This window comes from Rhinolophus sinicus, linkage group LG04 (genome assembly GCF_036562045.2).
Source record: "Rhinolophus sinicus isolate RSC01 linkage group LG04, ASM3656204v1, whole genome shotgun sequence".
NCBI lineage: Eukaryota > Metazoa > Chordata > Mammalia > Chiroptera > Rhinolophidae > Rhinolophus > Rhinolophus sinicus.
Window position 1 is genome coordinate 1,730,716 of NC_133754.1, and position 13,473 is coordinate 1,744,188.

Genomic DNA, 13,473 nt, shown 5'->3' on the forward strand with positions numbered 1-13,473 from the left:
ATATATCTTCCAAAATTGAAGGTGAAATGATGACTTCTTCAGAGAAACAAAGCTGAGAGAATTCATCGTCAGCAGATCGACATGACAAAACATGGTAAAGGAAGTTCTTTAGACAGGAAAAGTTTAGACAGAAACTTGTATCTACCCAAAGAAATAAAAAGCTGTAAAGATGGAAACATAAAGGTAAATATAAAATACTTTTCCCTATGTTTGATCACTTGAAAATAATATTGACTATTGTAAAGCAAAAATAGTAAAAAATATTCTGTGGGATTTAGAACATGTAAAAAACAAAATGTAAAACAATTTAATAGCAAAAAAAAGATGAAAAGAATAAATTAAAAATATATGCTTGTAAGGTTCTGAGACTATGCATAAAGTGACATCATTGGAAGGTAAGCTGTGCTACATTAAAGATTAATATTTTAAACTTTAGGGAGATGATTAAAATTTTAAGTTTTATCCAATGAGGCCATTGTGGAATGACACTGGAGCAATAACTCAACTCCATTAAACCAAAGCTGGCAGGAAAGAGGTAAAAAATTGAACAAAGTAAAAATAGAAACAATTTAACAGAGCCCATATGTTTAATCTGATTAGCTTTCTTTCCACCAAATCCTACTGAAATCAATGAAATCTTGTCTACTGATATATACATATGATAAGTCATATGTGATATGTACTAAATATTGTAAGAATACAATTTTTATATGTAAGTATACGTATCAATAAATATGCTACATATTCACAAATGATATATAAAATAGTTTTTCATGTCAAGTTCAAGGGCAGTCACTGCAAACTGCTCCCCAGAGTGGGTCCCATGTCACACACCTTTAGTTCAGATTTCATATTTTCCAGGATAAATCAATAGCATCATTGTTTACATATATAGAATCTAAAGTTCCCCAGTATTTTGTTCTTTTGTTTGGTTGTTTTTCTAAAGAAAAGAGCCCCAGAGTAAGAGTGACATTTGTGTCCTTTCTGCTATATAATTTGTCACATTTCCAATCAGGTCAAATGCTGCCAAAGAAGGGTAGATGGCCGCATGGATATAGTAAGCATTCGAAGAGTTGGCCTCCTAATCTTGTCCCTGGATTATACAAATTCACAGAAAACCTACCTCACACATATCGGGTTGGACCCCCTAGAATCACTTTGCTATCATTAATGTTTTACAAACCCTGTCTGCTGTTTGCAGAGAAACCCTCCAGTGTGCCTTTGGGATGGTGAGCTGTTAGTGACAGGCCTCGCCTCCAGTTCCATATGAGAAAACTGGGAGTCATCAGAAGGAAGCAGGTGTGGCCTCCCTGTAAGAGCTCAGGTGTTGGGGCCTGACCCGCTGGTTCTCCAGCAGACTCACAGGCTCTGGAACCTTCTCCAGGCACTCAACTACTGGGACACCTGGTCGTTGCCGGTGAACCCAGCCTGGTGGGTATGCGCTCAGCTCAGGTACGTGTTCAGGAACTGGACACCACTCACCAAGTACACCTGTGTCTCTGTGCAGGCTGTCCGTCACCTGCAGTGGGACCTACATCTGGGCAGACTGACAACGCTCCGCAGCCTGTGTTTTCTCCTTTACAAACTGAGCACACCTGAGAAGTGGTGTTCTCCTGAGGACGGATGAGGGAAAGTGCGGAGCGGGACAGACATGGCAACACAGCAGGGAGTGCCTGCTGGCTGTTGTTTGCATTATTTCATGGACGCAAATTTGAGCGACAAAATGGACTTTAGATACTGGCTGACTGGCACTCATACTTTGAGGCAGATGCAAAACTATGTCAACAGGTGAAAAATATTAGACCATCTTTTGGCAGCTTACTTCCACAGTCCTCATACTGTTTGGTATCGACTTTAATAAGATTACTTCTACATATACTTTATATAATCCGTATTTTAAGATCTGGCACAATAAGTCAGACAGAAAAAGCAGAGAACCATGTGATTTCACTGATATGTGGTATATAAACCAAAAACAACAAAAGAACAAGACAAACAAATGAGAAACAGAAACTCATAGACACAGACAATGGTTTGGTGGTTGCCAGAGGGTAAGGGGGGTGGGGGGTGGGGGGTGGGAGATGAGGGTAAAGGGATCAAATATATGGTGATGGAAGGAGAACTGACTCTGGGTGATGAACACACAATGGGATTTATAGATGATGTAATACAGAATTGTACACCTGAAACCTATGTAATTTTACTAACAATTGTCACCCCAATAAATTTAATAAAAAAAAAAAAAAGATCTGGCACAAAGAATTACAACAGAGAAATGACTGCCTCTAAATACAGGGCAGGGAAGGGATGACACGGACCATCAGGATGGCGTTAGCCTCCAAAACAATCTCTCAAAAAATGGGAACAACTCAAAACGCAGCATTATGCTCATCCAAATAAAAAAAAATGCATTAAAAAATAAAACAACACCTTAAATTCTTGAATAAGACTCACATCGGTGAGATGTATCTTAATCTGTCTCTCTTAGTGGAGTGCGTTGGCTGGGAGTCAAGTAGAACGTAGATAATTACATTTTAGAGCTCGAAGTACATGGGTCATTGTACACAGTATTAATTGTAGACTGATTATTTTACTAGCATCTCTTTCCATAGTGAGTGAAACGCCAAAAGACACAAGATAACGTTGAGAGGAAAAGATATGAACATTTATCGATTCTAACACTGCTAAAAATATTAGTGAATTTATCACCACTCTCATAAATAAGGTTTACAGTTTCCTATCCACAGATGTTCACAAAATGTATCAAAGGAGCAGATTTTTTCCAGACAGATTCTACATAAATAACATCCACAGTATCATTTTACACTGTCAACAAAGTAGTCTTATTCAAATCAATTGGAATAAACTTGCATACGAATGCCTGCAAATAAGTAGGGGGATTTGGCTGGAATGGAAAACAGCCCTGTGGTTCCGGCCTGGCTCAGAATACTTATCATCAGCTGGAAATCTGGCCTTTCAAACACATGCATACATTTACATCTCAGCACATTGTTTATCTCCATTGGAAAGATCACTTATTAAAGCTTATCCACGTATTTGCTTATTTGCAACTGCTTATTAAAGGAGATGGATATCAACATTAAGCATTTTTAGTGCTTGAAAACATGTCCTAAAATAAACCTCACTCTCATTGGAAATTCTCATTTCACTTTTACACGGTTTACCTGCATAATCAAACACCAAAGAAGATTTGTGAATTTGACCTTTGTCATCCATTTATCAGACTATTAACTCAGTCTCACATCCATTTTTAAAAGGTTAGCGGCTCCTTCGTGATACCTTCCTCCAATTAAAATGAAATATACACAAATGCAGACAGCGAAGGGGCTGCTTCGAGCTGGGCCTCATTCTAACAGCCTTGAGACTAGAAACTGAAAGCGCAGACGGCCATCATCTATTTGGAAATTACAACTGTCCATGGTTTTTGGATGCTAATATGAGTACTTGCCACCACCAGAAAACTAGCAGTGTTACAAATGGTTCCTTCTGTGCATTTTAACACAAACAACCTGAAGTTATAGCAGTTGCTTTATCTCGTCATCCCAGATACGAATTTCCTCATTTCCCCCTAACTTTGTCTTTCATAACAGATATTTCAGAGAGAGAGATTCTGTATGACCCCATTTGGTGCAACTTTTAAACACAGTTGTAGTATCAGATTTCACTGTGTAACAAGGGGGTGGATTTATTTTTCCTTTAAGGAAAGTCCCGAACATAACAGTGAGAGTCTGACGCAGAAACAGCTGACCTTACTTTTGTACTCCAGGTGGAAACCGGCTGCAGCCACACTGATGTCTGACTGGAAATGCAGGTACAGCTGGTTGGACGTGCTGTTCAGCAGGGCAGGCACTGTGGTCCCTGAGGAAGGTGCAGACCAACGGTTAGCATCACAGAGCACATCCCCGCTCCTGAATGTAGAGCAGGCCGGGTATGGGCTCAGACTGGCCACCTCCACAGCCTGTCAGATGTCACACATTCTGTCTGATCCTTACACTTTGAGTTCCTCTCTCTTTCTAGGAACAGGAAAAGCGTACACATTTTCTGTGCTATCCTCAAGCAGATGTGACATGTTTCTAGCACATCAGTGGAAGAACACAAATTCTTATACTTTACTGTGTTTGGTTTTTCACATGGCTTCCTTTGAACAGTGTAATCATTTGCCTTTTTTTGGACTGGAACAAAGAAGAGACAAAACCTAAACATGCAAGTCTGAGTAGATTTGATCCAATATATTATTCATAAGACGTTGCTTTTGACTATGTATATTCTTTTCTATCCCTGTGTGATTCATACTGAACAACATTCCTGCTGAGATATGGCAGTGATTTCCACTAAACATGTGTGAAAAGAATATATAGTCTTATTTTATATAATCCTTCTTTTGCTTCAGCTGTTCTAGCCTGCTTAATAGTAAGCGACAAATCAGGACACACACAGAGGGACAGAAGAGTGACAGAGCAGCTGTAACACTGGAAGGTGCCGAGCTAACGACAAATGTTCATCTCTCAGAATTTAAGACATTTGGGTGGAATGTATTAGCCTGTGACAATGAGCAGCAAGTTTACACCCCCTTTTCCTAAAGCATGTATGCTCGATACTTACTGTATTGTACTCAAATCTTACTCTAAATACGTAAACACATACGTATTTAGAAATACGTAAATATGTAAATCATCATGGTGCAGGCAGGTGACTAGAACACACTGCACTGAACGTAACGCTAATGTGTGAGGAGATAAATGTGAAAATAACAAAACAAGGACATAAGTTGGTAATTGTCTGAGACAGATGGACGTTATTGAAAAGATAAGATCTTCTATCATCCTTCACTCTGTGCTTAAACTGTTCCATCCCCTCTAACAGCTTCAGGTAAACCGATGACTCCAGGCGAGGACTCCAGGTGTGTGTCACATGGCTCCGTGGTCCTGCGATGTGTGCACAGCTGGACTCATACACACCCCGGACCTGGCCGAACTCCCACGTCCGCGTGTCCACACGTGTCCTCCCGTCAGAGCCCCTCCCTCCCCGTGACCATGTGGCCCAGCAGTCTGTGTCAGGCCCGAACGAGGCGGCCTCCTGACCCCTCTCGGTGGCCCTCCCTCCACCTCCCTGCTGTCACCACCGGTTCTGGGAAACAGACCTGCGTGGCAATCTGCTCACGTGTCTTCTGAACCTACGGGGGCCTTCCTCCCACTCATCCTCTCTATTCAGGCGTTAGACAGCTCTTTGGAAAAATGGACATAAGACTGTCATGTTCAAATTCTGACAGATTCCTGATTATCTTAGGAGGAATTGCAGCCTCTTGTTTGGCCTAAAGTCACTGCATGATCCAGCCGCTGCCTGCATTTCTAGATAGTTCTCACCACTCTCTTTTGCACAACTCATTTTTCCTGTTCTAGGCGTTCCCATAATCACAGTCCTGGAATGTTTCTTTTCTTCTCTTCTGAACCATTTTGGTATTTTCATACCTTCTCATTCAAAACTCTCTTCTCATTCCCCAGACTAAGCCACTCACTTATTCATTCAATAAATATGGGCTTACCAGCCCAAGACTACTAACTAACTAATCACCTCTCAGTTGTTTTCTGACTTGGTACAAAGCAGAGCTTTTGCTGTTCAGACAGAGCCAAAGCCAGAGCTATCAAGTAACTTAAGGGCAGATGTAATAATACAAAGTGTGGGACCAAGAGATTTATCAGCCCCTGCTCTGTCTCTACTGCCAACACCACTTCTGGCTCCAGCCTAGACTAGTGGAATGGCCTCCGACTGATCTGCAAAATCCTATTTTCATTCTTGCTGTGCAGTCCTTATTCTGCACACAAAACGATATTTTTACAAATGTACAATGCCTGTCAATTTTATTTCTACACAAGGGTGGAAAGTACGCACTGTACTAAAATTTTCAGTCAACTTCAATGTACTGTGAAGACTCGCCCCGCAGAGCTGGGGACACAGCCCCCACCGTTCCCGGGATGCCTCCCCTGCACAGGGCGGTAGGACGGGTTACTTCAGACGTGCTCACTGCCCACACTCACGGGGCCTCTGACGGATGTCCTTGACCTTCATACGCTCCTCTGGCTCCCACTTCCTTTCTGAGGACCTGCCACGCCCATGTGCTGCTCCCAAGAATTCAGTGGCAACTTAGGCGCCTGGAGAGACCCGGGTTGGGGGGCTCTCTGCCCTCCCTTCCTGTGGGTCATGCCCTCCTCCTCAACATCAAGCCTTCACCCCCCCTCTGCTGTCCAAAGCTGACGTTTTGGAAGAGCACAGGTAGGAGGGGCCGACGCTCCGGTGTGGACGCCCGCTGCTTCCAGGCCAGTGCAGAGGCCTGGCCCTGCCCCCAATGAGACTGGGGAAAAGAGCAGTGGATGCGATGCAAACCACATCCCAATAAAATATCCTGCCTCAAATGCAAATGTTTTCACTGTTTCCACTCGGAATGTGCAGTAAGGAGGCCTCCCTGACCTGGGGTCAGCATGGGGAGTCTCTCAGAGACTCTGTCTGGGTTTCCAAGGGTCACCATCAGTCTGAGCATGCACCTTAACTATAAGTGACTGTGGCATCATGGGCCAGGCAGCATCCAAACCGTCAGTGGACTGTGTTGGAAGAGGCACAGCGAGAAATGGAGGAAAGAAAACACCACGTCCATTCCTTAGTGGTGGGTGTGTGTGTGTGTGTGTGTGTGTGATATTCTGGAAGTTGGATCCTCTGATAAATGTGGGGTCTATGCCTCGATCCATATCCCCTGGCTGCCAAGGGGAAGGTTGGCTCTGGGGTGGGGTCTTTTCAGGCCTGAACCATTAGTGCACAAGTCACAAGGACAGAGTGTGCGCAGAATGACAGACACTTAAAAAATGTTTGCAGATCTAAACCCTTTGTTTATGACCTTGGATAAATAGATAGATATGGATTCTTTTTAATTGACCAATTGTGGCACGGGTGCTGTAAACTCATCTGCACTGGTCGACAGAACCAATACAAAACCACGAGGAACAGAGGACCTGGAGAGACTGCGCTCCATCCCTGAGAGTCTGCTCTCAGACATTCATGTTCGCTTCCCCTTAATACTGATTGTCGGCTACAAATTGGCAAGAATTTTGTTCTATTTTATTCATTCATAATTTATAACCTGCCTCCTTCTAAAAACGATTTTAAATGGCTTAAATATAAGTCCTACATACATACAGCTGTCCAAATGGAAAAAAATCAAAACACTGAGTTAATTCAGAAGTCAGCCAATCGTTTTCCTGAGATACAGACTTCTAACAACTTCTAGATGTACTTGTTTGCATTCTGCAAGGAAAGCTTTCTCTTTCATTCATGTTGTTCATGCATGTGTCTGTTTGTATCAGTATGGATTCATACAAAACAGCTCATCGTGCATATTTTTTCCTGCCAAAGCCTTGGAGCCAGCATTTCTCCAAGAAGGTTTGGTTCCTTTCAGGGGAGAGTGGTACTTAGAGTGGTCCCTCGAGACCCAGAATGCTCCTGGGGCACTGCTGTTTCACACCTCTCAAAGGACAGAGGCAGACAGTACACTGTGTGTGCACACACACGCGCACACACTGTCTTACACTTTATCTACGCCTACAGTTACCCACAATGACAGGCGCTCACACCAGCGTCTCTAACACACACTCAGCACTGCCAGGCCCACACCGGCCGTTCTCACTACCGTCTTCCTCACTCCCTTCCAGGCCTCTGAGAAGCCTGCTTCCCATTACCCTCCACATTCACTGTGTCCTCGGTGCCAACGTGTGTTCCCACACTGCCAACTGTACCGGCCACCACCCTGTTCCACAGCTGCCTTGGTTGGTCCTAACTGTGCCAACCCCCTCCAACGGGTATATGGGAGGAGAGTTGGCCAATACAGAATCTTAAAATTCATTCTATCCTGCCCAAACTGAACGCCCACCGTGAAAGCTTCCTGCTGTGCCCACAGGCACCCAATGGCCCAGGCTGCACAGCTGCGGGCGTGTGACTGCCAGCGGCACCCACAGTCACATCAGCCTCTCGCTCACTAGGGACAGTGCTGGCCTCTCCCCTCTGGTGGGTACCCTCACTCTAAGACTGGGTCGCGAGGGGAACCACTGTGCACATGGAAGGGTTTGGGAGGGAAACATGTCTATGGAACATTCTGCTGTGGTTTGTGTGGTTGGCGTCTGATGGCCTGACTCACAAAGGCAAGGGGACAGGTGGCATCTGACCTGAGAAACTCCCCAGTCGGGGGGCCATCCTGTCTCCGCCATCATAAATCTCCAGGGAGTCCCAGTTCTGCTCGGTGGCAAAGCTGATGACCTGAATCTACCAAACAAGAATATTACGTTAGTGTTGATTTTTGGTTTAAAAAACTCAGCCTACTCACATGAGGCTGTCATGAAATTATATACACAGGTAAGAGGAGGCAACACCAAGAAAAATAAACCATGGAAAGGGTAGCCAACAATTTCTGCAAATGGCACTTTTAATAGATTTTATTCTAAAAATATTTATTTTAATTTCAAATCTAGAAACGTGATTAGCGACATTTCAGAGAAACAGGTTATGGTTTATGCATTTAAAATAAACAACACACAAACAGGAAAAGAAAGGAAGAAAACAAACCATGGAGCTAGTTGACTCCTGCTTATCTGCAGCACCAGCTCGAAGGACTCACCTGAATTCCTGAGCCCTCCGTCACGATGATTTTCCAGATACAGTTTAAGTTGTTACCATATGGTTCCGGGTACCCAGGGGACAAAATTGTGCCTCTCCGCTGAGTGAAATTGCCACTGCAGGGGACTGAAAGACAAAGCCAAATTTGGTGAAAATAGAGGACAGTGAAGGACCACAGTGATGTGGTGCTCAGCGTTCTTTTACTGTGTGATCAGATATTAAGAGAAATTTAACACAGACTATGATATTTTAAATGGCATTTTTAGCCAAGGTCAAATGCAGCCTGTTCTCTTTTCAATGAGCAATACCACGGATTATTAGTTATGAGGCTGCTAAGTTACGATCTTGTGTCTACAAAGAAATCTCTTCAATGCTCTGCGAAGGCACTGTACGTAACATTGGTGTCCGGCGTGCATCTGTTTAGGATAATTTATCGACTACAGTTTGAGGAGTTGTGCAGAGTTCTCTCCCATGTGCAGACCTGTAACTAACCCCAAATGATATTAATGGGGTTTGTGAGCACATCCAGAGGAGACACTCAAAATGCACAAATGAATTCAAGTGTGAACTGTGATTGCACTAGATGTTCGTACACAAATGAAGAAACTATCGCTGACACTGTTGTTGTCATTCAGGCTTCACTAACCTGTCACATTTCCAACCCCCATCAGGACACATTTATTAAAAGGGCTTTACACAAATAATACAGCAAATCAACATTAGAATGATTTCTCCCCAAATGAGATTATGCCGTACAAGGGTGGCTTGGAAGTTGATCGAAATAAGGACTAAGGAAAAGATGTTTCCTACTTGTTCATCTGATCAGTTTCATGAAATACAGTGGTTTTGAGGGTCTGGTGCTGCTCAACGGTTTTTGATACAGTAGGTCGCTCTGTAAGTTGGTCAGGAGCGTGATCTGCTTACGCAGACAGCACGGAAGCACTGGACGCAGCACTTCACTGCGGCGTGCAGGGGACCACGCCCTTCGGCCTCCACTTACCCACACAGCTCGGGATCGTGTCATTCCACTGCGCTAGAGCGTTCGGCACCGACTGACAGCGGACAGCTGTGGAACCTTGCAGGAGGTATCCCGGGTTACACTCAAATCGCACAATCGAACCTGCTGAGAACTCAGAACCGATTCTCCTTCCATATCTGGGCTCGGGGACAGAGCTGCACTGGGTATCACTGGTACGAGGGACAGCTGGAGGTGAAACACACAGCACAGACATCGGCACGTGCAGCTGGAAAGGTGTACGATGAAGCCAGTTTACGTTACTACAGAAGTCAAGACTGCCTTCCACAGTCTCCGAGGAGATGCCGGGGGAACACTTTCACATCTCCATCTCACCCCCACGCTCTCATGTCACACGTGGAAACCGTGGCTGACGGAGACTCAGTATGCCTGAGGACTGAGTGACACTCACGCAATTAAATTCATGAAGCACTCACCTCATTGTGCTGGTGGCAATGAGATCACTAAGAACCCCTCATCGTCAAGGATGTAGAGAGAAAGGTCTAGTGAGAAAGGCCGCTATATAACGATTATTTATAATATGGCCATTGTGGTTTAAGAACAAAACGAAAACCAGAAGTGCTGCATGACCCAGCAACCCCACTTTGGGTCCTCATCCACAGCAACTGAAAGCAGGCTCTCACGGAGATCTCTGCACCCCCATATCCACTGCAGCATCATTCACAACAGCCAAGTTGTGCAAACAACCTAGGAGTCCGTCAGTGCACGCGTGGATAAAGAATGTAGTATATACTTCAAACGGCGCATTGCTCAGCCTTAAAAAGGAAGGAGATCTTGCCATTTGCAACAACTTGATGGCCCTGGAGGACACTACGCTGAGTGGAAGCCAGTCACAGGAGGACAAATACTGCATGACTGCACTTATATGAAGCAACTAACACAGTCAAACTTACAGACTAGTGAGTGGAATGGTGGCTGGCAGGGGAAACGGGTTGCTCTTCAATGAGTATAAAGTATAAGCTTGTTAACTGTTAACAGTGATTCAAATAATGTAACATGAGAGGCTAAATCTTCTGTTACCACAATAAAATAAACATGCGCTATGGGAAAACACACACTTGAAGTCTCTACATGAAAACACCTGGAGAGAGTCAGAAGGGAGAGGCAGTTTGGAAGTCACTGCGGGAAGCAGGCCTGGTAATAAAACCCAGCTGACCGTCTCATTCCCAGAGGTCGTCCCATTGGACCAGCAGTTCTGGAGGGTGATGGGAGACGGGCGCAGAGTGGGGGCTGGGGAAGGTAGCCCACCTCCCTATGTGGCATCCAACATTTCATGAGAAGATGCACGTTTCAAGGAATCATGTCTAACATTATAATAATAAGCTTGGGAACGACAAGAAAGGACTAAGCAGCAAAGAGCAACATAAACAAAATAATCCAGCTTGTGAGGGCATCAGCTGGCCTGAAGCAGTGAGGAGCACACGGAGCAGCTGTGCCACCTGCCACCTGGCACTGCGCGGCCCTGGGAGCGGGGCCCTGCTGTCTTCCTGACAACCACACGGGCTTTGTGACCACTGTGAGCTTATGCCGGACCACGAGCAATATCCGGCACCCTGAGTAAGTCACACTGAGAAGGACCAGAGGGCCCCTCTCCCGTTCATGGGAGCGCTCGCCTTTACTGATTACAGCTGGAGTGGACTCTGCCACCTCCTACCTGCAGGGACAAAGGAGGACTTCAACACCGCCGTGACCCCAGCCTCACCGCCTCCAATGTGACACCACACTGCCCCAGACCAGCCCCTCCAGAACCGCTGCTGAGACACCCCAGGCTCCTCACGCTGTGAGGTCCTCACTGATGCAGCGAGTGAAGCTCACGCTGTGTGACTGCGAGTCTTCTGTGGTCACTGCATGGAGGGTGGTGGCAGGTGAGCCTCACGGCAACGTGGGGCCTGACAGACCTACCTCGGCTGCACGTCAGAACTTACCAGCCATGAGAGGGTGGTCTGTTTATCAAAAAGGGTTTGGGGTACAGTTTGAAAAACACTTCAGTTGGCAAAGAGCTCTGTCACACCTAACCGTCTCCTTGAGAGTCAGACCCACGAGGTATGCAGTTTGGAATTAGCAAAATTTGCTTTCGTCCTCTGCAGTGAGAATCGGTCTGTGTTACAGCCTCTGGGGCCAGCTCCTCTCAGCCCTGTACTTCTTCGTTCAAGAGCGCAGCCCTCCAGAGAGTGTGTTTATAGACTCATTTTCCTTAAAAACAATCCTGTTGTCTTCACACTGCTTTTCCTAACACACTGCATCGTGCTGTAAATTAAACCTGGACTATCACAGACACCGCTTAAGTCACTTCTGGTAAGGAAGAGATTCAACGAGAATGAAAGTCCGATTACTTTGATTAAACTACATTTCCATTCAGTGTTGAAATATTTTCTCTCAGAAGGCAAAAGTTAATAAGATTGTATATCATCTAATAAGTACAGTTTAAAAAATTAATGATACATCAGAATTACTTTTTTCTATAACTAAAAGCAGAATGCAGAAAACTGTAACATTCTATTCTAAGAAAATATTGCTTATAACTTATATTTTGCATATTTGTATGTCTGGGTATTTTGTTACAGCTGAACAGTAGCATGAGAGCAGCAAATAAATAAATGAATGACACCCATGGCGGCTTTCACGATCAATTCTCAAGGATTTGCTAGAAAAATGAAGAAATGTCTCAAATGGTAATTTTTCTACTTGTCGTGATGACTTAGAAAGAATGCACTATTTGTGCCAAAGGTGTCACTGTCACTCCAGGGTCCCAGGGCTGAGGAGAAACACACCACCAAGGATCACGTGGACACATGTCACAATTAAACCTTTTTTCATGAACTTCATATTGTCTGTTCTCAAGATAAATTGCAATAAATGAATAACAGCTACATTTGGATGAAAACTGTGGAGGAAGAAGATTTTCAGAGGAAGAAGGCTGCAAAGAGAGAAGACCGATTTTGCGTCTCTGAGCGTGGGACAGAGGAAAGCTATGAAGCGAGACCTCAAACCTCCAGGTAATGTCTGGGGCAAATCACAGAATGTTCAGCAACTTTTCCTCCCAGCCTGTGCCGGGCCCCTGCCCTTTGCCTGATGTGGCCGCGTCACAGAGAAGTTCCATTCTCGGCAGCAATTATTTTCTGGCTCTGCGCAGATGGATCACACAGCCGTGAAAACTGAGCAGCCCAGTGCCCACTGACCAGGGAGCGAGGCCCCAGGAGCAGGTGCTGTACAGGCCTGGGGACGGCGCTGGTTCAGAGGCTGGGCTTTGCCTTCCGGGAATGGCCGGTTCTGTGGATGTGCACACAGCGGGCAGGGGCGGGAGGGCAACACAGGGACAGAATTGCCTGCCACACCTCATGAGCACAGGTGCTCTAAGCCCAGGTATGTGCATGCACCTCTTGTAGAATCTCTGTAGTAAAAGCAACAAGAGTAATAACAGCAACCTCAACCTGAATGCAGTGGGGAGCCTGCAACGGCTAAGCGAGGCAGGGTTTCCTGTTTCATTTAGTGACTGGGGCACGTTTTCTATTCCTCCATATTCTGTCCAAGGCGCTGAAAATGTGATTTGAGCAGCCATTATTACTCAGTGGAGTCAAACGGAGATCACCCAGTTACGGACACATCTCCGGCCCATTCTTCCTTCTTAAATGCACGCATTGTATAAGCTCTTCATACAAAAGGTGAGTTTCTTAGACGTGGAAACCAAGTAAGCCTAATGACATATGCCATGGAAAGGGCATGAGGCTAGGGGAAAACCAACCCAAACACATCTTTACTTG

At 45.1% G+C, this 13,473-nt stretch overlaps 1 protein-coding gene across 2 annotated transcripts in view; it reads right to left on the reverse strand.

Annotated features, from left to right (window-relative positions):
* The window catches only part of CSMD1 (CUB and Sushi multiple domains 1), a 1,601,557-nt gene that overhangs the window by 168,526 nt on the left and 1,419,558 nt on the right, over nt 1–13,473 (reverse strand). For both annotated transcript variants that reach the window (XM_074329288.1, XM_074329289.1), the window contains exons 34-37: nt 9,677–9,880; nt 8,678–8,802; nt 8,229–8,325; nt 3,775–3,879 (exon numbers count right to left, since the gene is read on the reverse strand). In XM_074329288.1, coding sequence (XP_074185389.1) covers nt 3,775–3,879; nt 8,229–8,325; nt 8,678–8,802; nt 9,677–9,880 — 531 coding nt within the window. The remainder of the gene's footprint in view (nt 1–3,774; nt 3,880–8,228; nt 8,326–8,677; nt 8,803–9,676; nt 9,881–13,473) is intronic.